We start from the raw sequence: 27,463 nt of genomic DNA, 5'->3' as shown, positions 1-27,463 counted from the left end.
GTTCATCATCAGCAGTAAAACTCCATCAGCTGTGATACTGCTCCATACTGCTGATGATGAACACTGTATATGTGTTCGAAATATCCAGTTAAATTTTATATCTTTTCACTGTCAATAAAAAGGTTTCATCCCTATTTTGAACTGTTTTACTTTCTTTCATTATAGCCCTAGAAAGCGGGATTGAAACACAATTTTCGTAAAGCCTACCGTTTGAAATAGGATAAGTCAGCCGGGTACCGAGAACAATCCGTAAGCAATTTCTCTGGAAAACATCTAGTAAATCTTCATCCGCTTTTCAAAGCGCCCATGCTTCATACCCATATTTGATCACTGTACCTTCCAATATTCAAATCTTGGTTTGCAAACTTATTTTCCTATTCTTTCAAACATTGTTAAACTGTGAAAAAAACACCCTTAGCCTTGGATATTTTAACATTCTTCACTTATTTTGACATCTTCATTGCTCCCAGCGTCTTTACTAATACTACTACCAAGGTAAGTGAAGCGGCCCACCTGATCAATCTTTTCGTTACCCAGCGTCACACTTTCATCTTCACTTATTCCTAGCCTTAGTGATTTAGTCTTCTTAACATTAATTTTCCAACCTATTCTAGCACCCTGAACTCGTAAAACCTCTAAACGTTCATTCATTTTGCTCACACTTTCATCTAGGAGGCTAAAATCATCAGCTTAATCTAAGTCTAGGAGAGTTTTTCCTCTCCATTTGGCTCTGTGGTCTTCCATTGCCATTCCTGTGCTCCTCAAGACAAAGTTCAATTAAATGATCAATATAAAGGGGGATAGAACAAAACCCTGCTTAACTCCTGATTTAATACAAAACTATATACTAACCTCATTTTCTACCTTAAGCGCAGCAGTATTATCCTCGTACACAGTACTAATCACTTTAATGTATTTGTCTGGTATGTCATTTATCTGACAAACACAAATGCTACAGCTCTTCTATCAACAGAACTGAACGCTTGCTCATAATCTATAAAACTGAGGATCAAAGGTGTTTGACAACTAAGTCACTCTAAGGTACTCTACTGTTACAAGTAATGTAATAACTTGTGTTTCCAACTAATCCAACCCTTACTGAGAAACTATATCCACTAATAGTTGCAAAGAAGCAAGAAATGCTATCAGGAAACATTTAAAAGATACACACCAAATCAGTTTCTCCTAGAATCAATAAGAATGAAAGATAAAAACATTGAAACTGTTGAGTAGGCTTTGGCAGTTAAACGCTGCCACCTTAGATAGCATTGGTTTCTTTAAAAAATTTCAGTCCTTTAATAACATCTTTGAGGAAGAAGATTCAGCGCTTCATCATAACGTCAACATCCTTACCATAGTCGAATCAAAGATTCTTTAGATAAAGTGGAGGAGCCTTTGATCCTTTCAGTTGGGTAGTCTGAACCCCAACCAAGTTTGAATCATCATTTAGAACTTATCAAATTAGCTTTGCTGAGTCATCAACAGGGGTGCTAATTGAAGGAGGGCAGGGGGAGGGGCAGTTACCATATTTAGATTTTGGAAAAAAATCTTCTTGTCTGTCTTCGTTTAAGAAATTGAAGAAAAATGCCCCCTACTGGTGGCCCGAGTCCCCGATCTCAGTTTTAACATTAAATTTTCCTTTCCAATATTAAAATTTGACCCCTAGCATTAGTTAAAATTACGCTTTAGCGAACTAATAAACGTTCAAATGGGGATAAATATATTTATTAGACAGAGAAAACAGGTTCAAAAGTCTATATATTTTGATCACATATACAACGACTCTCCTCAGTAGAAATACTAAATTGAAACTAACACATTTATACCAACACAATAATTAACTTCGGGGTCATTCCAAAGGTGATGAAGGTCAGGTTATTCACTTAATTTTTTTTTTAGAAAATAAGTCTTTTACGTCAAAAATAAGTTTTAGCATTATCTGAATATTGGTACAATTAATTCTCTTTGTGAATGGTCCAAAAACTACTTATTTTGAACGAGCGAAAAGCAAGTTTGCAATGTTTGTCGTGTTTTCGTTAAAAATGAAATGATAATAAATAACAGAAACATTCAGTTATAATTTCAGGCTACACATTTCTCCAAAAAAGAACTGAAAAGGCTATATAGAGACTTCAAGGCGGCTTATCCTTCGGGAGTTATAAAAGAGGAAAATTTCAAAGCCGGATACACTCAGCTTTTTCCAAAAGGAGGTAATATTTCTGCTCTCTTTTTTATTTATTTCTAAGCTCTAAATAAAACATGACATTATTGATTGTTTTTTTTTAGCCTAAGTAATATGATATAGGCCACATAGCTATGGAACCGTTGTTTTTCCTAAGACAAAAAACAAAATCAATGATTCAAAGAAAATGAATATTGCTACTTAGAATGTTACGACGTTAAAAATAACTATCGTATCGAGATTTTGACTGACGGATACAGACGCTTTGAAATGAACTTACTAGGAATTTCAGAAACTCATAAAACATTCTTCAAACAAATTCTTCTGTTCTCGATCATACTTTAATCTAATCACTTTTGATCTTAAAAAGGGCACTAGAACTCTCAGTTTCCAATTGAATGAGATATGTCCGAAGTTTCTAAGACTGCCCTTTATATACGAAGAAGTCAGGAGAAAAGAAATAAACAAAGACAACAGATATCTTTACTAAGTACTCATTACTGAGGGCACATGAATGCTGCAGTTTTAACCACCGCGCTACATCGCTACCATTCAAGGTTCAAGGGTAATATAATATGAGATTAGGGGATATAAAGTTTGCTTACTCTGGCAGTAATGATGTGGTAAAGAGACACTGTGTATGGCTCATCATGAATTGGGAAGCTGCTAAGTTTTGTTTAGGTTGGAAGTTACTAATAATAGAATCCAAGTTAATCATTTTATGCCTAAAAAATACAGGGTATTAGTCATAGTAGTATATACTCCTGCAGAACCGACTTACCGAGATAGTTGTGAATCAGATAAATTTTATTTACAGCTACAGGAACAAATGCAATTGGTACCAAGCAAAAAAAAAATGGTGTTTTATTCGGAAATTTAACGCCAAGATTTGTAAAAATAGGGTTAAAGTAGGTAAAAATAAGATTAAAAGTAAAGATTAACATCTAGTAGTGTCTAAAATTAATTTAAATCTAAAATTTAGTAGGGTAATTACCTTAAAACCTCAGGTGTGATAAATGATGCAGATAATGTGTTAAATGTGTGTTTTTTTTAATATGTGGCTTATGAGGTTAGAAATAAGTACTGGAGATTATAAATGTGGTTTTGAAAAAGGGAAAGTATCTAGCGATTTTAGGAAAGCTCTTAATTAGTGATGAGACCAAATATGGTAATTATAGAGGCATTAGCCTGGTTTTGCATGTTGTAAATTGCTTAGTATGATGATGCTAATTAGACCTAGATATGCTGTAGATAGTTTTAAGTGAATAATAGTGTTGCTTTAGGAAGGATAGAGGATGTTTTTACCGAATTTCCACTCTTAGATTAGTATTTAAGAGGGGCTTGAGTCACGAAGCGCCTTTAGTCATCAGTTTTGTAGATTATAACCCAGAGTTTGATTGATATGATAGAAGAGTTCTTATTCTTGTGTAGTATACCAGACAAATACATTAAAGTGATTATTTACAAGAATAAAATTACTGCCATATGGCCTTTGAAAATTATACATTACATTATACAAAATTATACATACATTGAAGCCATATGGCCTTTACTATAGGCAACGCAAATGGGAAGATATCCTAAGAAAAGATTTCAGGCAAATGAGAACATACTGGAAGGGTTTAAAGAATGTGGCTTTGAATAGATTGGGATGGAAGAGGAGCGTGTGGAGCTATGTTGGGCTCAGGTGGCTTTGTGTTGCGGTGAGTTGTTAGTAGTAGTAGAAGTAGTAGTAGTAATTGATTTTCAGAAAAGCACAAATGACGCAGTAGGCTTTAGATTTTTACAGTTAGCGGAGGGGTAAGGAGGCAGCAGTCAAACTCTTGTTTGTAGTAGTTTTGTTCATTTTTGGTTTTATTTGAATGTTCAATTTAAAATTTGCTGATTTTAAGATTTACTAAATCGTTCATATTAGTACCTGTTACATGTTTGTTTAATATGATTGTTTATTTAATATCTGTTCGCTTTAGGTTTTATTTATTCTTTTATGGTAATTTCTCGTCGTTTTATTTCAAATTATTATAGGAATTTATTTCTTATGATCCTAAGTTTGATATGGCTCTTTATTTTTCTCAGAAAACTTCTTTTCAGATAGTTTTTCTTATCCATTTTTGTTCGTTTTTGATTTTAATGTTTAAAATTTTTCAATATTCCCCATTTCAGTATCAAATTTTTTTGTTTTCAATATCAAAGTTCATCAAAATGTCAAAACATCGAAGTGATGTTATTTTCTGCACTAAAGTTTCAAAGTTCAACATTCCTTTCAACATTCCCTGAAAATAGTCACAAATAGATAGCAGCATTAGCAGTAGTAATAGTGGCCTTCAAAGTTTCAATTTAATACCCTTACCCGTTCTAAGTTATTGCAGGTACGCCTCTTTTATAAATTGAATTCATGTAGTTTCTTTTGGTTTGTCTCAACATACCTCTCAACACTTCTCAAAAAATTGCCCTAATAGACTTGGCCTTTTTGGACACACTCACATCAAACATTCACCCCCTTCCAAATGATAAATCCTGCGTGTAAAATATGGAAAACTTGCTTAATTTGAATAGCTTGCCCCAAGGGCTGATGGGAAATGGCAATTCCAAGGCATAGCTATTAGATATTGTGAGTGTTTGGAATAAAATGGATTTTTAAGATCTCTATCGGTTTTAAGGGGAGTATCTAATAGGGTAAGAGGGAGGGAACGCCCTTTGTTTCCTTTTCAACATACCTTTAAAGTTTCTACTTAATAATCTTCGCCAATCCTCTGATATTGCTGTTGTGTCCTTTTAAAAATCCGCCTGCACATAGTTTACTTTGATTTTGTTTGACATCCATCTAAAAGTTTTCTAAAAGTTCTACCCTAGTATTCTTACCCTTTTTAGAGACAACATGATCAAACATGCCCTATTTTCCCAATAAACAGTCTTTTATATAAGCAATGTGGTACTTATTTAACTTACAACACTTGCCTCAGGGACTGCTGGGTTAGGATATCCCCTCAGGCATAGTTGTTGAATTTATCTGCTATTCTTAACAAGATAGCTATTACAGAATTTTGATCAGATATCTTTGGAAGGAGGGCAGCTACAAAGGATATGAGTGGGGGACTGGCTGTACTCCGACCACATTTTAACACAAAATATGCCCTGAGAGTTTAATCTTAGTGCCCTCACCTGATCTTCTGACTTTGCAGAGACACCTTTTTGATTTACAGGATGCATATAATTTCTTTTGATTTAGTTTAACATGCCCTTCAACATTCCCCAAACTTTCACCTTAATACCCTTAGCCTTTTCATACACACTAGGATTAAACATCCCCTTTTTCGTAACAAAAAAGGGAAATTGCAAAATTTACAATTCTTACCCTGGGGATATAGGGGTCATTGCATCCACGGAAGCATAGTAACTAGACTTTTTGGTTGTTTTAACCAAAATGGGTTTTTGTAATTTTGATCATTAGTGAGGAAAGGGAGTATCTAAGAAGGGCGAGGGGTGTGTTGCCCTTCAATAGCTCTTTAACATTCCCTGAAAATTTCAAATTAATATCCTCAGCTGTTCCTTAGATATTGATTTTACGTCCTTCTGAAACTCAGCGCGCCCACGGTGTGTTCTATTGTGTTCAGCATCCCTCGTCAGAGCTGTAGGGGGTTGTGTCATCTCTATAGGCATAGTTATTTGAGCTATTGACAATACTGAACAAGATGACTATTCAAAATTTAAATCAAGTATTTTTTGGAGGGAGGATAACAAAAAAAGGCATGGGAGGAGGCTGTTGCTCCCTTAACCACTTCCCGACTTCTCCCTCATAACGTCCTGAAAGTTTTGACTCAATACTTTCAGCCGTTCTTAAAATATTGCATACCCTTCTTTTAGATAAACTGCATGTAGTACTAAATATGATTTAGTGCTGCATGGAAAAGGGCATTAAATCATAGTGCCTCTTGATTTAGTGAATTAATGAAAAAAAAAAATCAGTTGAAAGTAAGGACCAACATTAAAACTTAAAATTAACAGAAATTTTACGTTTATAAGGGGATTCGCCCCCTCGTCAATACCTCGCTATAGACGCTAAATTTCGAATTCTGTTTCAATTCTTTAATGACCACTGAATCACAAAGGCCATTTAATTAGAATGAATAGCTCTTTTGAAAGTACTAAAATACTTTAGGATAAAGAGCAAGGTATTGGAGAGGGGGCAAACCCCCTCATATACGTAATAATTTCTGCTCGCTTTAAGTTTTAATGTTGCTCCTAACTTTCAGTTGTAAAAACTTGTTTTTTAATTTAATTTCAGATTATTTTTTAAATAATTATTGGAAAACCGCCACCCTCTTCATGGAAGGTTCTCTTCCCCCATGAAATATTCCTCCATGGAAAGATCCTCTCACGTGAATTCCTCCCCCAAACCTCCACCCCCCCCCCCCACACCCACCAGAGAAAATCACCCTGAAAACGTCAGTAAATTTCCTAATAACCAATACTATATGTAAAGAATGGGCAAAGTTCGTAACTTGCAGCCCTTTCCCTTGGAACTGTTGGGGATTAAGTCATTCTCAGAGACATAGCTATTAGATTTATCGACTATGCTGAACAAAACTACCATCTTAAAATTTTGATCCAATTACTTTGGTAAAAAATGGGCGTTGGGGGAGGCCTAGTTGCCCTCCAATTTTTTGGTCACTTAAAAAGGTCACTAGAGCTTTTAAATTCCATTCAAATGAGCCTTCTCGTGGCATTAAAGCACCAATGGGTCGATAGAATCACCCCTGAAAAAAACACAAAAAGCAAAAAATAAATGAACATGCACCATTATCTTCTTCTGGCCAAAAGTACAGAATTCCACAGATAGAGGCTTGAAACCTCTACAATAGGGTTCTTCGATACGCTGAATCTAATGATGGGATTTTCATTAAGATTCTATGAATTTTACGGGGTGTTTTCCTATTTTTTTTAGAAATAAGGCAAATTTTCTTAAGCTTGTAACTTTTGGTGGGTAAGACTTAATTTGGTGAGATTCATTCATTTAAAATCAGCATAAAATATGAATCTTTTGATGTATCTATTGGTATCGAAATTCCGTTTTTTAGAGTTTCAGTTAGTATTGTGCCGAGTCACCTCTCAATATACCCCTCTACATTCTCCGAAGTTTCACCTCAATGCCCTCACCCTTTTCGAACACACCTAAAATCAAATATTTTCCCTTTTTCAAATAGTAAATCCTGCATGCAAACAATGGGCAAATTGTATAATTTTCAATCCTTCCCCTGGGGCTATAGGGCCATTGCATCCCAGGCAGTATAGCTATTCGAGCTTTTATTAGTTTGAACAAAATAAAATCCCAAAATTTCGATCAGATCCCTTTCAAAAACAAGTTTGTCCGACTCGTAAAAACGCAAAAAAATGAATATAAACACATTTTTGATGCGTTTTTAAAAGTTTCTTTTTTGTAACCCCCATCCCCCGAAAAAAACTTCGTAAATCCCCCGTAAAAACATCCTTGATATGGCCCTAGCTTGCAGTTTAGTAAAATCAAAGAAATTTATTTATAATTTCTAAATAAGTAGTACTAGCAACTTAATTTCTAATAGTCCTGAAATACAGTTCGTTACAGCGAACTTTTTGATGAATTTGAGCACAGCATCTATGCATGTCATTCATGTCTAGTTTAACATTCACTTAATCCAAAACTTAATACTTTAGTCTATGTATGTTTTGCATTGATAAGGGGATGGACCCGTAATAATTAGTTCAAATGTAATGAGAAACCAAACACACTCCTTAGGAGCGGTGATTTGTTCCTTCAATATATGTTTCTTTGTGTTGTTCCTTTTGGGATTCTCTTGATATTGATGGGGAGATTTCTCGTCTTTATAAAGGAGTAATTGGGGATTTTCTTTCTAGTTCTTGTTGCTCTTTATTGCTTCTAATTATTTAGCAGAGATAAAGAAAGCTTTTGGAGAATAGCATATCTTGGAGTTATGTCGCATAAAAATAAAAACTTTCATTTTACAATTAAGAATAAGAATAAAATTTTAATTGAGGAGAAGTACCACATTTGAAAATGAAGCTTAAGATTGTTTTAGCCCTGCTTTAAATATAATGATGCCCTGCTATTTCGTGAAAATTAACTACGTAAAAAAAAGGCTGTTTTTATATACTGACTTTAATTTAGTTTGAAATTCAGGGAAAAATTAAATACCTTATTTTTTGCATATGTAGTTTTTGGCTCAAGATAAAAATAACCAAATTTTGCCTCTCGGGAATCGTCACGCACAGCTGTAAGCATTCTAAGCCATTATTCAGTATTGTTTGTTCTTCAAAGTTTTTTTTTTTTTTTTACCGGTTGCCAAGACAGGCAAAAACATTATAGAACCTTACCAGTCGGATTGAATGAAGAAAATAATGTGTAAACATCTTGATAGTGTAACTATTTGCAGAGGGCTCTGCAGGTTGCAGTATATTCAATATTGACATATAAGTAAGTAAGTAAGTAAAATATTTATTACCCGTATTTTTCACATGGAACAAAACGGAGTACAATGAAAAAAAAAGAAAAAAAGGGAAGAAAAACGGAGAGAAATTTAAAACACAACATGGAAAAATACACAATCAAGAACTGTAGAAGTGTTTAAGCCAGGCGTGGTTCCATTTTGTCTGAAAATTAGAAATCAACCGGTTTACCGCGACACTGGGGTTTGCAATCCTGTGTTTATCAATCATATAAGTATTTCTCGTCCAAAAGGGGCATCGCAACAGGAACTTCGCGAACCTAAAATAAAGGGACCGGAGCTTGTGTTTTTGGCTGTCAAATAATAAATTCCAAAATGGCGCGATATATAGAATATGCGGCAGTGCGACTGCGTTATACATATTTGCGAGATACTTTCGGTGACGATAGACCCATACGCGGTGCGGAGTTTTTTTTCGACGTGTTTGACGAGCAGTAGACAAGTTTCGTTAAGGTTACGGCCTATGGGTAGACCCAGATACACGACGTGAGATGAAACGGTAATTGACTCGCTACCCAGCAGGAGGTGTTCAGGCTGAGAAAGACTGTCGTTGAAAAAAAGAACGGCAGATTTAGAAGTATTGAAAGCCAGGCCGATTTTTCGGTATTCATCTCGAAGGATCAAGAAATTCGATTGCAGACCCCTAATAGACCGACTTAGATTTAATAGATCGTCCCCGTATGTAAGTAGCGACACATTTATATTCTTGGAGATACATGAAACATTGACACATGCCTGGGCATTTAGAACACTGTTATTGTATAAACTTGGGGATAATAATGAACCCTGGCGGACACATTTCTTTACTGGAAGAACCACTGATGTGATGCGGTTACCTATCTTTATACGCGCTTTTAAACGGCAAAACATATCGTACAGTACGCTAGTGACACGGAGGTTTACACATTGCTGGTAAGTGGCTAAAAGGGCCTGAGCGCGAATCGACGAATCAAACGCTCTACTCACATCAAAAGCACCAATAAGGGTCACAAGATTCGTGAGAATCTGCTAGAATAGCGGCAAGACTGAAGAGAGCGTGAGCACAACCCAGACCGGGTCGGAAACCGAACTGGTGGTCAGGCATTCGGCACGAATATTGAATTTCTTTTGAGACTAAGATCTCTAGAACTTTACAGAGCACTAGAGCAACAGTGATGGGCCTGTACGAAGAGCATTGGTCCGGTGCTTTCCCTTTTTTAAGGATGGGCGAGAGCAAACCGACACAAAAAGAGTCAGGTACTATACCAGTGGTAAAAATAATCTGGAATAGCAGCGTCAGATATTCAATAAGCATAGTGGTACCGTGTAGCAGATTTAGTGTCCACAGTTCGTCTACACCACGGGAATGTTTCTTCTTCAGCTTTAAAATAGCTTCATGTACGCTTCCGTAAGTAACGACAAAATCAGGGACACACTGGTTGGATAATACCGATTTTAGCCGATTTGCGAAGGGATTAGACGTATTTGGGTCGGGGGCACTGAATTTGTTGGAAAAGTACGATTCCCAATCTTTTTCGCTAATCGAATCATGGGGTTTTCCGGCGGCCGGTTCGCTCACCAGGCTTTCCAGATTAGTTTTGGGTCACTTACGATTCTGGAGGAGTACTCTTCTTTTTATTTGGTACGATGAGCTTTCAGTTGCTTGTCAAATTTTCGTTTCGTCCATAAACGGACGGAGTTAGCTGGACCGGATTTGGGCCTATCCCAATCTTGCCAGATTCTAAACCAAACTTTAGCATCGTTGCAACACTTAACTAGGGCCAGATTTTGCGAGAATTTGTGAATTTATGTTTCCATTCTAACCTTTCTAGTAGGAACTGCTATCTTTTCAGATAAGAGGAGCGAGTGAGTAATTTCGGCACAGAATATATTGATGAGTACTCTCGCATCCGCGGGATCGAATTCACTTGGAGTAAATGGAAGGGGATTCGTATCTTTACAAGAAGTGAGTTCAGCACCTGATGACACAAAGTAGTATTAATTTTATTCCATTCACTTACTACTTTCCACTTGTCGTTCTTGGCTTGACGCAGAGTTGGTTTTATGCTTAGAGATGCTAGTAGGGGTAAGTGATCAGCGAAGACAGCGTCTTTTAGAACAGTTACACTTCCATTAATATTCTTGGAGCAGGCCATGTGGTCAATGTTTGAAACGGACCCAAAATTATGAACGAAGGAGTAATCACTGTCTTTTGGGAGGATGATAAGTTTGTCATCAAAGATGCCGTTTAGAAGCTGACTACGGGCACACGTGCTGTCAAGCAGGTTGCAGTTGAAGTCCCCCATGACTACGCATTGAAAATCTCTCTGAGTCACAGACTTCAGGCACTTCGCTAGTTCGCGAACTGCGTTCATAGAATTTCGCTCCGATTTATCATCATGGTAGTTTGTAGGAAGATATATGTTGAAGAATACGATACTGCCGGAAGATATAGCCAAGAAGTGATCATGCGTAAATAACACCTTACTTTCAATATACGGGTGACAAATAATCGTCAAGCCACCGGAAGACACTGGATATGTGTAGCGTACAGACAAATATGTAGACATATATATACATATATATATATATATATATATATATATATATATATATATATATATATATATATATATATATATATATATATATATATATATATATATATATATATATATATATATATATATATATATATATATATATATATATATATATATATATATATATATATATATATATATATATATATATATATATATATATATATATATATATATATATATATATATATATATATATATATATATATATATATATATATATATATATATATATATATATATATATATATATATATATATATATATATATATAAATACATATACATATATGTACATATATGTAGCGTACATACATATATGTAATATGTAATATATAGTGATATATGATATATATATATATATATATATATATATATATATATATATATATATATATATATATGTAGCGTACAGACCTAATGCTGTGCAGGTGTGATTGATCAAACAGTTCGTCGTAGCGAACTGTAAGTAAGAAGCGACTCGAATCGATAGTAACCGAATGGCTGGCTGGACAGCCATTCGCCTGTTGGACAACATCCTTAACAGGATGGCTGGCCCCCAACCCCCCATTGCACTTCCTGGCTGAAGGGCCAAGAAACGGAGATTAGCACCGCTGGTACGGACTGTAAAGTCTAATGCCGTATCCTTTACCTTTTTTTATAGTAACAGAAACTCTTAAAAACATATATAAAAAGAACTGACTTTTCATGATTATTCCAAATGTATAAATTTCATCAAGTTTTTTTTACCCATCAAAAGTAACATCCCAGAAAAAATTTGCCCAATTTTCGAAAAAGTCAAGAAATCTGAACGAAAACCACATCATCAGATTTACAATATATAAAGAACACTCCTGTAGTGTTTGTAGGTTCCTATACATCAAAATGTGGAATTTTATATTTTTTTGCCATTTTACATTTTTTTTTTTTTTAGATCACCCCTTATATAGGAGAAATCTTATCTTATCTGAAAAAGGCAACGATCTTACTCAAAATAGTTTAAACATCCAATAACTATACTATGATAATGACATGACCCTCCGGAGTCCCCAGGGAAAGGGCTGTAAGCCATGCAATTTGCCCCGTCTTCACATTAAATAAAATAACATCAAAGTCTTAAGGATCTTTAAATATACATCTTATTAGAATTAGATAGTCCCTGCATTTGAGTATTCTTTCTTAAAAAATCGTGACAAAAAGTCAACCTTTATCGTAAACAGCGAGGGTTGGGGAAAGGGCAGCCCCCTCATGTAGGGAGTAACTTCTGTTCGTTTGAAGTTATAGGCCTGCTCCTTACTTACATTTGGGAAATATATGTTTTCTTATTTAATTTCCGACGGTTTTTAAGATCATGCCAGAAAATCCCCTTAAGTCTGCTCCGTGTAAAATTTCTCCTGGAAAATTACTCCTGGAAAATTTTTCCCCCATATTAAGTACCCCCTCCATATAATACCTCCCCCTAAACAATTTCTGTATATCTCTGAATAAGAAATATAACAAATAACTATGTAGAACAATAAAATAAATAAATAAATAATTTTATTGCCCATTACAAACATGAAATGTCACAGAATGGAGTATGAAAAGATAATAAAAGGAAAAAGGAAAAAGCACACAAATGAATGACACACAAAGTTAACAGAAAACAACTTAAACAGAAAATAAATAAATATAAATAAACAATACGTTCTGGCTAATAGCTGGCTAATAGCTGTGAAGACTTCCCAACAATGGGAAGATTATGTCACTAACAGCCCCTTCCCCTTGAACTATGAGAATTCGTGTCATCCCCAAAGACATAGAAATTGGACCTTTCAACTATGCTAAATCACATGGCTATCTTAAACTTTGGATTGGGAAAGTGGGCTTGGGAGGGGACTAGTTACATTCCAATCTTTTCGTTCACTTAAAAGAGGCACTAGGACTTTTTATTTTAAATCAAATTATCCCTCTCTCGATTTCCTGGGATCATTGGTTCAGCATGATCACCTCTGAAAAAACACACATCCCTACAAAAATTTAAAATTCCATATTTTTGCATATAGGAGCTTAAAACTTCTACAGTAGGGTTCTTTGTAGCTTTTGATGGGTCAGATTACATTCAATAGACTAAGAAGTGATCATGAAGTGATCATGATCACTATATTTGGAATCAGCATATAAGCCTATCCTTTTGACGTGTCTACTATTATCAGAATTTTGGTTTTTAGAGTTTTGATTGAAAGTTTCTGTGGAGATGAGATTATACGGGGGAATTCTTCGGGAAAATTTTTAATTGGAGGGGGGGTGATTTCTTGGCAAGATAACTGTCGGAAATTAAACAAAAACAAGTTTCTCCAACTGGAAGTAAGGAGAAATATTAAAACTCAAAATGAATAGTAATACTTCTTAAAGTTCTTTCAAAATATATATCATTCAATTCTTCTTTAAAGAGTTGTGACATAAGGTTCCGACTTCAGCGTAAAGAGCGATGGATGAGAAAGGAGCAGCCGTATGGAATAATTTATGTTTGTTTTAAGTTTTAACGCTGCCCTTGCTTTCCATTGAAAAAATTTGTTTTTTTATTCAATACAATAAAGGGACTAGAATACCATTAAGTACGAAACACGAAAATGTTAGAAAATAAATTTGGAAATAAAATTTGTAAGAAAAAAATAACCCTTTAGATAAAGGCTTTGGAGTTCTTGTTAATCATTTCTTTTCATTAGCCGCAAAAGCGAAAGATCTTTTCTTGGTTAATGTCTTTTCATGAGTTGAATGACGAATTAAAATTATTACAATCCTTAATGTTACTCAAATTTGTCATATAAACTCAGACGATCTTGACTTCTCAAGTCACGTAATGGTTCTCGTGGGAAGACAGAAATAATTCCCCAAGCACGGAGTTAATCTTATTTTCACGAACATTTCCCTAAGAGTTTCGCTAAGACCTATAAAGTAAGGGCATACGAAGATGGACAACTAATGAAGTGACTGTCTAATTTGTTTTAGTTGATGTTTCTCTTTTAGCCACAGACAAGTGTTTCAGCACAGTTCTGGAAATGGAAAGAGTTAATAGTTCTATATCTTAAAAAAAATAAAAAAAATGTTTAAACTACAAATGATTGTATGAAGGGTAACATTGAATTATATTTCTCAAATGTTCATCCTATATTCATATATATATATATATATATATATATATATATATATATATATATATATATATATATATATATATACATATATATATATATATATATATATATATATATATATATATATATATATATATATATATATATATTCATATATATATATATATATATATATATATATATATATATATATATATATATATATATATATATATATATATATATATATATATATATATATATATATATATATATGTCTTTAAAAGAGCAACTATGGATGCATTTAGGTATATGTTTTTTCTTGAAAAGCTGCTCCAATTTTTTTATTCGCAAAATTACAAAAGATGACAAATGACTCTGAATACTAAACTCTTGGATGTACCTAATTCATATTACCATTTCTGGATTTTCTTTTGTTTTTCTAGTATTATTCTAGTATTACTAATATTTCTAGCAAAACTACAATTCTCAAAAGACCTGTTGTATCATGTCTTGGACCCATACTACCGTTCCATAAATCCGAAAAACCTCCTCCCTCAAGCAGCTTTTTATTGCGGAATGGCCAAAGCGTTTGTTTCCTCATTTTTAACAACTCCTCATATGCTACTCTAGATAGCCTATCATCTCGTAGATTTACTACTTTAAGCCAATATCAGATGGCATGGAGAGCTCTTGTCAACTTAATGGAGAATATACCTAGGTGTTATTTGAGTACTAACGATGGTGCTGTTAAATGGAGACCAATTGCTTTAAGGTATTAAAGGTGGAGCATATCTATTTGCTTGCCTTCCTCGACACCCTATAGCTCAGCTCCGTAATGCGTGATTGGTAGAACTTTAGCATTAAACAAGTGTTTATGCATCCTAATTAGGATGCATAAACACTTGTATTTATGCATCATATGTATTTTTGGGGTCTGATACCGATAACGATATATCGGAATCGTGTTTATGCATCCTCATTAGGATGCATAAACACTTGTATTTATACACCGATATGTATTTTTGGGGTCTGATACCGATAACGATATATCGGAATCGTAGCGATGCGATACCGATATAATTTGCCGATAAATTTTCCTCCACAGAAAAAACCTTACCTAAAGCTCAAATTCTACATTCTTTGCCCATATTCATTCTCAAATGTTGCTCCCTGGTCTATTACAAACTAAAGAAATAGCCTGAATAATTCACTGTGGATTCCAAATAATGTACAAGAGGTTTATCTAGGAAAGATTTAGAAAAACAATAACACCAAATAAAATTCTAGTTTGGACAGTAAAACTATTTTAAGCCGGTTAGTTACATGTACACAAAAATTCCTTGTTTTAACAATAATAAACAATAATAAAACAAGGTTATTTCCTTGTTTTATAACTATTCGATTCCCAAACATTCTTGATAACACCTTTCCCCCACTACCTTAACTATGTTCATTGTCCCTGTGTACATTATCAAACGATTGTTGGCAGTTTTTCTTTTCGAAGCCAGCGCCACCTTTCAATTCTGATGGTTTCACTTACTATTTGATATAAAGTGAGCAAACAAAACAAACAATCAAAAAAGTCACATGATAAGTCAAATTTAAAATTAATAGAATTTACTCTGTCTAAATCAATTAGAGCATAAAACAAAATTAACTTAAAAATAATAATAAAGTCAAACTTAAAAAGAACAGAAATTACCAAAAAATAAGGGCAGAATTATAGGCCTCCATAAAGAATACTGTAATTTGACACAAGGTGCAGGGGAGGGGACCTGTTTCCCTCCAGTTACTTTTGATCCTTAAAAAAAGCGCCTCTTACAAGGTGCAACGACCTCTATTTCTTTACAAAGTGGCAAGACGGGGAAAAAAATAATTCTCGGGAGACACATCATTTTTTACTTCTTGCGTTAACGTTTTTGCATTCACATTACTGCACTGCGACATAATTGATATTATTGTGGTTAGTATCTTCAAAAATTACTGAATTACGCCTACCTGGCATGTGCGCTTATCTAGTTTGTATACATACGTTATTGTTAAAGAATAAATTGCTGCAGATGTACTATTTTAGTTGCAGTAAGTACTGATAAGTTAAAACGCTAACAATATCACATACCACTTAAACTTCTAAAAACTAACCTCACAGTGAAGCATGTCAGACAACCTCAATTAATCTGTAGTTAAGAGGAATGCTTAGGAAAGATCTATAGAAAAATTAAAAGTATCGAATCCCATATATAGTCACGAACATACATAAAATAGTTTTCTGTTAAATGTACTCTAAGTTCACACGATGCTTGACTCTTAATGAAGCAATTATGCTAAGCGTTCAAAAGGCTGTTCAACTTTTTTTTCCGAAGTTTTTTTTTGGAAATGACAGATGAAATATAGCACTTACAATTCTCTTCTTTTGAGAGCTAATGGAGACGGTACAATTTAAAGCACTTTAGCAAAAGAACCGCCTTTGTAATTTGGTTTAGCTGAAATTCTTTATTAAACCTGAATGGCAGTGCACAGGGTCACAGGCTGTTCACAAAAACCAAAGACAAACTGAAAGGTCAGAAGCATAGACGTTGGCTAATGACTGATGCAGGCTTCAGGGGCAGAAGGCGGGTTCAAAGACCCAGTTAAGAAACAAAGTCTTGTACATTTCTATAAGGCCTCTGTAGCCCTTTGCATGAATATATGGAGATCTGAAGATCTCTCTGAGCTTTGGAAAGTTTCCAGAGAATCAGATATACTGCAAAATTCGCACTTTTATTTTTGGGGCTACTGAAAATAAACATAACCTTTAAAATTTTAAAATTTATATATGTTTCGTATATGACTCTCTAGGTTTTTCAATAAATCATTTTGTTTATTGGTACACAATGTATCACAAAAGATTTCTTCAAAATTGATCAGAGTTATACCTGACTCAGGATTCTGAGGAAAAGCAAAGCCCTTCTAAAGGGCTTCAACTGTGGAAAATTGGATTTTTAGATCTGTTTAGCCATTTTAAGGCCAGAAAGCACTCGTTAATATAATTATTACCTTGTAGAGGCTTGGTAGGGGGGGGGGGCAAGTACAACCAACTTAGGGACACCTTAGTGACAAGCATGATGATCAGTTTGAAATACAAACAATTTGGAAACCTTGTGTTATAGGTGGCACAATAGCGCTGTTACAGTAAAGAATACATTTTTTCAGACCCCCCCCCCCCCCCCGATGATCTATTTTGCTATCCTCGTCCCAAATACATCTGATCAAAATTTGAAGATCGATGTAGTTGAAAGGCTGAATAAATATGCCACTGGATACCCCAGAGCCCCCCCCCCATTCCCCACAAACTTTACGTTGATTAAATAAAAAACAATTTTTTTAACTGAAAGTAAGGAGCGACATTACAACTTAAAACGAACAGAAATTAATCCGTGTATGAAAGGGGCTGTTCTTCCCTCAACGTCCAGCTTTTTACGCTAAAGTTTTACTCTTTCTCTCAATTCTATTTTATTAAACAGTAAATAACTTTAGCGTAAAAAGTAGGATGTTGAGGGAGGAACAGCCCCTTTCATACACGGAGTAATTCCTGTTGGTTTTAAGTTTTAATGTCGCTCCTTACTTTCAGTTAAAAAAACTTGTTTTTTTTTTGTTTTTTTTTTTAATTTCTGATCGTTTTTGAATTAATGCAGGTTTTTATTTTGGCTCTCCGCAAATGAATAATTAAAACGAAATTTGCGTATTTTTTTTTTTGTTAAATGGCTTTTTCTTAGTTTTGATCAGACGATTTTGAGAAAAAGGGTGGGAGAGGAGGCCTAGTTGCCCTCTAATTTTTCGTCTACTTAAAAAGGGAGGTATAATTTTTAATTTTTAACGAACGTTTTTATTAGTAAAAAATATACATAACTTACAAATTAACTTACGTAATAAACTTCTATATTCGTATATTTTTATTATGTATATGAGGGGGGTTTTCCCCCTCATTAATACCTCACTCTTTACAATAAAGCTTTAATTTTGTCCCAATTATTTAAGATTGACCCCTGAATCACAAAGGCTGTAGAATAAATAGTTGAAATTACTAAAAATACTTTAGCGTAAAGAGCGAGCTATTAAAAAGAGATGGACCCCCCATAAGCGTAATAATCTCTGTTCTTTTTAAGTTTTAATGCTGGTCCTTACTTTCAGTTGAAAAAACTTTAACATTGGTTTTTTTTTAAATATTGCTAGCAAATCCTGCGCCCCCTTCATGGAATTTCTCTTCTCCCATGACAAATTTCTCCAAAGAAAGATCCTCCCACATAGCCCCCTCCCCTCAACCCTCCCCCCAAACCAAAAAATCATCCTGAAAAGGTGTGTACACTTCCAAATAATCATTACTGTATGTAAACGCTGGTCAAAGTTTGTAACTTGCAGCCCTTCCCCTGAGGACTGTGGGGGAGTAACTCAGCCCCAAAGACATAGTCATTATGTTTTTCGACTATGCTGAACAAAATGGCTATCTCAAAATTTTGATCCGTTTACTTTGGGGAAAAATGGGCGTGGGAGGGGGCCTATGTGCCCTCCAATTTTTTTGGTAACTTAAAAAGGGCACTAGAACTTTTAATTTCAGTTAGAATGAGCCCTTTCCTGACATTGTAGGACCACTTGGTCGATACGATCACCCCTGGAAAAAAAAGAAAACAAACAAACAAATAAACGAATAAAAACGCACCCGTGATCGGTCTTCTGGCAAAAAATACGAAGTTCCACATTTTTGTAGATAAGAGCTTGAAACTTCTACAATAGGGTTCTCTGATACGCTATATGCGATAATGTGATTTCCGTTAAGATCATATGACTCTTAGGGGGTGTTTCCCCCTATTTTCCAAAACAATGCAAGTATTCTCAGCCTCGTAACTTTTGATTACTAAGACTAAATCTGATGAAACTTATATATTTAAAATCACCATAAAAATCCGATTCTTTTGATATATCTATTGGATCAAAATTCCGTTTTTTAGAGTTTCGTTTACTATTGAGTCGGGTCGCTCCTTACTACAGTCCGTTACCACGAACTGTTTGAAAACAATCAGGTTATCCTGATTGTTTCATTGTTATGTGCATGCTGCTAGTGCTACTACTTCTCTCAAATCTTCTACTGCAACTAAAACTATTAAGGCTAAGGTTACTAAGGGAAACGTTTCTTGGAATGGTAAGGGGGATGTTGAACTAAATCGAAACACAGAATGTGCATGCAGGTTGTCGAAATAGCGTATCATCAATATGTTAGGAACATCTAAATGTATTAAGTTAAACCTTTCAGGGCATGTTGAGGAGGATGTTGAACTGACCAAAAGGCACTGTGTACATGCTACCACAACTACTACTTACTTGTACTTGTGACTGAGTTTAGTTGTGATTTTGACATCGACCACTTGCGATTATGACTACGATTACTAGCAATTATGACTGGGCATACTGATGATTGTGACTACTTGCGACTGTAATTATCAGCTGTGACTACAGCTTCTTGTGACTGTTACTGCGACTACTTGCAATTCAGTCTACAGCTACTTCCAACTGCCACCGCAAAACTAGTGATTTTAACGCCTACTAATTGTTATCGTGACTGTTTGTGACTGAAACTATAACTACTTGCAATTTCAATCACTCACCAATACAACTGTGACTACTTACGACTGCCATAGTAACCACTTGTCACACCGAATAATTGCGACTGTAGCTACTTTTGACTGCTTTTGCTTGTGACTCTGACTATTTGCAACTGCGAGTGCAACTACTTGTGACTATTACTACTGCTACTACTGCGATCGTGACCATAACTACATTTGCTACTTTTACTGCTATGACCACTGATAATATCACTTCTACTACCACCACTATCACTACTACTACTACTACTACTGCAACTGCTGGTACTAAACTACTACTAAAACTACTACTGCTATTACTGCTGCGACAACTATTGAACTAGACAAAAAAGCTTAAGTAAATTCAGATTGTCAAAATAACTAATAGAATATCTTTGTAACAAAATAGGATTTTGAATTGAAACTTTCGGGCAAAGTAAACAGGGATGTAAAACTAAATAAAAGACACTATTTATAACCAGGGTATCGAAAGGGCGTCTTTGCACATTCTCCAAAACATCTAAGGGTAATATTCTTGAACGCTGAAGGCATTTTTTAGGAGAGAAGAACGGCCAACCTTAATAAGTTGGAAATGATAGGCCGGGTTGAAGGGGCTGTTGAAAATAAAAAAAAAGAAAACTGTTGAGCAAAAAAAATATTGAGCTAAAAGAAAAGACGCTAGGTACACTCATAACAAACAAATACAAAGTAGAGACAATAGGGAAAATTTTTTCAAGACAGTGTAAATTATTTCTGTAGATATTTCGGTCCTATGTCCAAGGGCTGTCTTCAGCACAATACAATAGAAACTATATATATATATATATATATATATATATATATATATATATATATATATATATATATATATATATATATATATATATATATATATATATATATATATATATAATATAGCTTTTAATTGTTTTAAAAAGTAGAATTGTGGCAAAGAGTCAAACTTCAGCGTAAAGAGCGAGGGATTGCGGAGGGGACAACCCATTTCATATACGGAGTAATTTCTGTTCGTTTTAAGTTTTAATGTCGCTCCTTACTTTCAGCTAAAAAAATTAGTTTTTTTTTACTTAATTTCTGAACGTTTTTGAATTAATGCATGTTTGGTTTTGGCTCTCCGCACATAAATTATTAAAATGAAATTTGTATATTAATTCTTATTTTGGCTAAATGGCTTTCTGTTAGTTTTGATCAGACGATTTTGAGAAATAAGGGGTGGAGAAGGAGGCCTAGTTTCCCTCCAATTTTTCGGTTACTTAAAAAGGCAACTAGAACTTTTAATTTTTAATGAACGTTTTTATTAGTAAAAAATACACGTAACTTAAGAATTAACTTACGTAACAAACTTTCATAACCTTATATTTTTATTATGTATACGAGGGGGTTTGTACCCTCGTTAATACCTCGCTCTTTACACTAAATCGTAAGTTTTGTCCCAATTCTTTAAGAATGAACCCTGAATCAGAAAGGCCGTAGAATAAATAGTTGAAATTACTAAAAATACTTTAGCATAAAGAGCAAGGTATTTATCTCCTCCTAAATACCTCGCTCTTTATGCTAAAGTATTTTTAGAACCCCTCATATGCGTAATTATCTCTGTTCGTTTTAAGTTTCAATGCTACTTCTTCCTTTCATTTGAAAAAACGTTTTCATGTTTATTTTGCATTGTTTTCTTATAGTAATGCTAGAGAATCCTGCGCCCTTTTCATTGAATTTTTCTTCCCCCATGACAGATTCCTCCAAGGAAAGATCCTCCAACAGAGCCCCCTCTCCTCAGCCCCACTCCCAAACAAAATAAAATCCCCCTGAAAACGTCTGTACACTTCCCAATAAACATTACTATATGTAAACACTGGTCAAAGTTTGTAACTTGCAGCCCCTCCCCCAGGGATTGTGGGGGAGTAAGTCATCCCCAAAGACATAGTTATTATGGTTTTCGACTACGTTGAACAAAATGGCTATCTCAAAATTTTGATCCGTTGAATTTGGGAAAAAAATGAGCGTGGGAGGGGGCCTAGATGCCCTCCAATTTTTTTGGTCACTTAAAAAGGGCACTAGAACTTTTCATTCCGTTAGCATGAGCCCTCTTGCGACATTCTAGGACCACTTGGTCGATACGATGACCCCTGGGGGAAAAAAAAAAACAAACAAATAAACACGCACCCGTGATTTGTCTTCTGGCAAAAAATACAAAATTCCACATTTTTGTAGATAGGAGCTTGAAACTTCTATAGTAGGGTTCTCTGATACGCTGAATCTGATGGTGTCATTTTCGTTAAGATCCTACGACTTTTAGGGGGTGTTTCTCCCTATTTTCTTAAATAAGGCAAATTTTCTCAGGCTCGTAACTTTTGATGGGTAAGACCAAACTTGATGAAACTTATATATTTAAAATCAGAATTAAAATGCGATCCTTTTGATGTAGCTATTGATATCAAAATTCAATTTTTTAGAGTTTTGGTTACTATTGAGCCGGGTCGCTCCTTACTACAGTTCGTTACCACGAACTGTTTGACTAAAGCAGACAAAAGCAATTCACTTGTTGTCATGAATACGAAAGACTATGACAACAAAATTATTTTGCATTTAAATGACACAATTACATATAAAACAATAAATTTATTAAAGCAGCTAAAACAAAAAGGTAAAATCACCCCACAAATATACAATAAATTTTTTCCCCGTGTTAGTTTCTGTCCTAAACTCTACGGTTTACCAAAAATACATAAACAGGGTATTCCCTTAAGACCTATCGTAGCTTGTACTAAAGCCCCAGCTGCCAATATTGGAAAATGGCTTTGCACAGCTTTCAAACCTTTATTGTATTCTCAAAATTCCTATATTCGTAACTCGGCTGATTTGGTTAAAAAACTTAGCAACACAAGTATTTCAGAAAACACAATAGTTAGTAGTTTCGACATTGTTTCCATGTGTACAAATATAGATGTAACTATTTCAGAGGAATTATTAAAAAATAAAATAGAAAAAAAATTACCACTTGATCAAGACTTCAGCGACAGGAATTGATTGTGAAGTTTTAATGACTCTTGTTAAAATTTGTAATAAGTCTTCTATGTATTTTCAATTTTGCGATTCTTTTTATCAGCAAAAAATGGGTTACTTATGGGGGCACCTTTATCTGGGCTACTAGCAAATATTTACGTCGAGAATCTTGAGAATTGGGCATTGAATTCTTATTTTTTTAAACACGTCTATTGGGGTCGTTATATGGATGACGTAATTTCACTTTGGAATTATGGGGAAGTTGAGCTTCGGGGCTTCTTAGATCATCTTAACACTTATGACCGATATTTGAAGTTCACCCTAGAAGTCGAAATTGAAAATAAACTACCGTTTTTAGATGTATTAATTATTCGTAATGCTGACAAACTGGATTTTACTATATATCGAAAGCCAACACAAAACAATAGATAACTTCACTTTAATTCAAATCACCCCCCACAAGTTAAAAGAGCAGTTTTAACTTCCTTCATTGATCGTGCCCTGGATATTTGCTCCAAAATCATATATAAATGCAGAAATAAACTTTATCAGAGATATTCTTTTTAGTGATGGATACCCCATTCCTTTTGTCAATAAAATAATTAACAGTAGAATAAAAAGACATTCTTGTAAAATCGAAAAAGATACTTCACAATGTGAGGCTACTGATAAGCCCTCAAATATTGTCTATCTTCCGTATATCCCAAAGATCACAACAAAATTAAAAAATATTTGCGCAAAAAATAATATGTACGTAGTTTTTACTAATAATTTTAAAAATCATCAATTTCTTAAATTCGGGTAAAGATAAGACCCGAATTACTCACCAAAAAGGGGTCTATCAGATACCTTGTGATTGCAGAAAATACTATGTCGGCAGGACCCATCAGAATCTAGACAAACGGTTACAACAGCATAAAAATGACATAGACAAGGCCTTAATTTCAAATAGTTCCAACAACTACTTTGATTCTACTTTAGGTTGGCATATATTTAATAATCCGTCCCACATGATACTTTTTGAAAACTCTTCACTCATCAGTAATGATTTGGGAATAAAACAGGTGGTTCGAGAATCAATCGAAATTAATCTAAAAATAAATAATAATATTTCTTTGAACAGGGACTTAGGGGAATACTAACTAAATTCTTTATACTCAAATTTAACTAAAAATAATCTAACAAAATATTTTACTTAACCAACTTATAATAGTACTGAACCAACTACGAAAAAGCCTTTGAGACAGACTGCTAAACAAGCAAGATTAGCTTTAAGAAATTGGATCTAATCATTTTATTCTCTTTAGTTTGAATGAGCTTATATTCTCATTTCATTCTTTTCGCCCGTCCTCGTTGAACTTCGTTGAAGTAAGGATGCTAGGGCTATTTTAAAAAAAAGTTTTTAAAAGTGTTTTTAATTATTCAGTTTTAATCCTCACAATTTGATGTAAGTTCATTTATATATATATATATATATATATATATATATATATATATATATATATATATATATATATATATATATATATATATATATATATATATATATATATATATATAGCCACATGGTAAAGATGAATTATATAATTGTTTAGTTCATTCAGGTTTTTTGCAATGTGTTAATATTTGTGATTTGGTAAAATTTATAATATTTAGTTTACCTATTGTTGCTAAAGGGAGGGATATATTAACAGGATAAGCTTGTTTTGGTTTTACTTGGTTGTTTTACATTTGCTGGTTTTTTTTCATAGGCGTGTATTTTGGGGGTGATACCTGACGCGGGGATGCCATGGATATTCTGTGGTAGCCACAACACTGTGCTGGGTAGAGAATTTAGAGTGGCGATACCCTATATAGGCCAGTGTATTCTCCTGATGAGCCCTTATGTTGGGTGTTGCCTCTGAATTATTTGTCTATATTATTTTTTCTATTGTTTGGTAAATGACGACTTATACTTATTGACGACATGACTGCCTGTCCATGGATTATTCTTTATGGTTGATTGTGTGTGGCTATGCTGTTTGACCTATGTGATTGTATGGATGAGTAGGGTTAAGGCCTCATTCAAGTGCTGGTCTATATTAATCACTAATTTAGGAAAACAGTCTTCCTTTTCTCCTTCTGTCTCTTTTTTTTTTTTTTTTTTTTTTTTTTGTGTGTTTGTGCTGTAGCATTGGTGATTTCTCTTTTCATGATATATATATATATATATATATATATATATATATATATATATATATATATATATATATATATATATATATATATATATATATATATATATATATGTATGGTTGATTGTGTGTGGCTATGCTGTTTGACCTATGTGATTGTATGGATGAGTAGGGTTAAGGCCTCATTCAAGTGCTGGTCTATATTAATCACTAATTTAGGAAAACAGTCTTCCTTTTCTCCTTCTGTCTTTCTTTTTTTTTTTTTTTTGTGTTTGTGCTGTTGCATTGGTGATTTCTCTTTTCATGACATATATATATATATATATATATATATATATATATATATATATATATATATATATGTATATAGTTTCTCACTTATTCTTGTATTGTGCTGAAGACGACCCTTGGACATAGGGCCGAAATATCTACAGAAATTATTTCCACTGTCTTGAAAAAACTTTCCCTATTGTCTCTACTTTGTATTTGTTTGTTATGGAAAGGTAGTGTGGTCTTCGTCGCTATTTTAGGTACACTCATGCATGTCAATTGATTTTTTTTTGTGATATTTCAGGAATGCCTAAGATAATTCAGTTTGAACTTTTAAGGCATTTTAAGGAAGATGGTTAATTCACGTTTGTCTATATTCAAGGTTGTATCATGATAGTGGTCAGAATGAACTCAATCCTAAAGAAGCCCAAAGGCTAAGTAAATTTCCAATCTATTTATTTGAATAATATTCCAATTATACAACCAAAGTTTATTTTCAACATTGAATTTTATTTTACATTTTCGTTATGAATTTTTGTCCAAGAACATGATTGTCCACCATATTTAAAAACTTCAGTGACCAGAGTAAAATGAATGTGTTTTAAAGACTTGATTTTAAATATAAGAAATTATTTTCAGCCAGTTCAAGCCTGTATTTCAGATATGTATTCAATACTTTTGACAAAGACTCAACAGGAATCGTGGGATTTGAGGTAAGGCCTCTTTCCTACTTTTTCCAAAGTATACTTCTGTCCAACACCATTTCCCTTAAATCTCTTCATACTCTATATAATAATGCTTTGCATGATCAGTAAAGGGCTGTAGTTACCGGAGTCTTTGTGAGCTGTTCTTTGCCGGTGGACTGCCCTGACACCCCGTTTAACCAGTCTTCGCTGTCAATGTCCAAATTATGCCTAAATCTTTTTAACATGTTGTTTTTATGTCCTCGCATATTCTCTTTCTCTCTTTCTCTCCTCTCTATCTCTTCCTATAATCTCTCTCTTTTTCGTCTCTTTTTCGTTCCTCTATTTCTTTCTCTATCTCCCCCCTCTCTCTCTTCCCTCCCTCTCCCTCACAGTTTTTGTCTGTCTCTCTCTCTCTCTCTCTCGATCTCTCCCTCTCTCTATCTCTCCCTCTCTCCCTCTCTTTCTCTCCCTTTGTCGGTGTGTTATGTTAATTTCGGGTTTCATTTATTTATTGATGATTACTTGATGTAGCTTTAAGCTTGGAATATTATTTGACTCTATTTTGTTTTTGAAGCCTTATATTTTTTTAGAAAACTTATTTTGTGGAAAGTGTTTTTAAATTAATTTCTGTTTTTTTTTTATTGAGATAGTCTTTTTCACGGAAAGAAATTAATACTTTATATCTTTACGGTTGACATCTATAATAATACACAGTTTGGCTTGTTATTTGGATGCTGGAGACACTTTACCAACTATGTTTGATCCCGGCACAAATAGTATTGTTTAATTTAGTTTTATACCTCCTCAAGTTGACCTGAAAAATTGTTTTTATGCCATTCCAAAAAATGCTATTTATGCTCTTTGAAAGCCTCGGCAAACTTAAAAAATTTGGATTTAATTTAACACGTACAATTTAATTTGTACCAGCAAAAGAGGTAATAATAGCAGCCCTGAAAATTTAAACTTAATATCTCAAGTTGTTCTCGAGGTGCCTTTTTACACAGTGCCTTTTTATTTTATTTTTAAAGAAACATTTAGTTTTGAAGCATAATAGGCAAATCAGCTTTGGGGAATTGATATACCACATATCTCTAGACACATAGTTACTGAGCCATTCTACTACGCTGAACAAAATGGCTGTCCCAAATTTGGATAGGATGGTTTTGAAAATGAATGGGCCTGGGAGGAGGGCTGGTTGTCCTCCAGTCACTTTTGACTCTTAAAAAGGGTCCTAGAACTTTTAATTTCCAATCAAATTAGTTCCTTCAAAAGTTTCAATAATATTGCTAGCCATTATAGAGCGGCACTGCCTTTGATA

The 27,463-nt window shown here is 34.1% G+C and overlaps 2 protein-coding genes across 7 annotated transcripts in view; one reads left to right on the top strand and one right to left on the bottom strand.

The window, feature by feature from the left end:
• The window catches only part of LOC136024641 (Kv channel-interacting protein 1-like), a gene marked incomplete at its 3' end in the record, with an annotated part of 108,962 nt that extends 82,790 nt beyond the window's left edge, over positions 1-26,172 (top strand). For all 5 annotated transcript variants that reach the window (XM_065700072.1, XM_065700071.1, XM_065700069.1 and 2 more), the window contains 2 exon segments: positions 2,087-2,210; positions 26,099-26,172. In XM_065700072.1, coding sequence (XP_065556144.1) covers positions 2,087-2,210; positions 26,099-26,172 — 198 coding nt within the window.
• Positions 1-27,463, bottom strand: part of LOC136025247 (Kv channel-interacting protein 1-like) — a 333,579-nt gene that overhangs the window by 177,279 nt on the left and 128,837 nt on the right. The window lies entirely within an intron of this gene.

This window comes from Artemia franciscana, chromosome 3 (genome assembly GCF_032884065.1).
Source record: "Artemia franciscana chromosome 3, ASM3288406v1, whole genome shotgun sequence".
Classification (NCBI taxonomy): Eukaryota; Metazoa; Arthropoda; class Branchiopoda; order Anostraca; family Artemiidae; genus Artemia; species Artemia franciscana.
The sequence above is the reverse complement of the archived record's forward strand: the minus strand, read 5'-3'. Positions and strand labels throughout refer to the sequence as shown.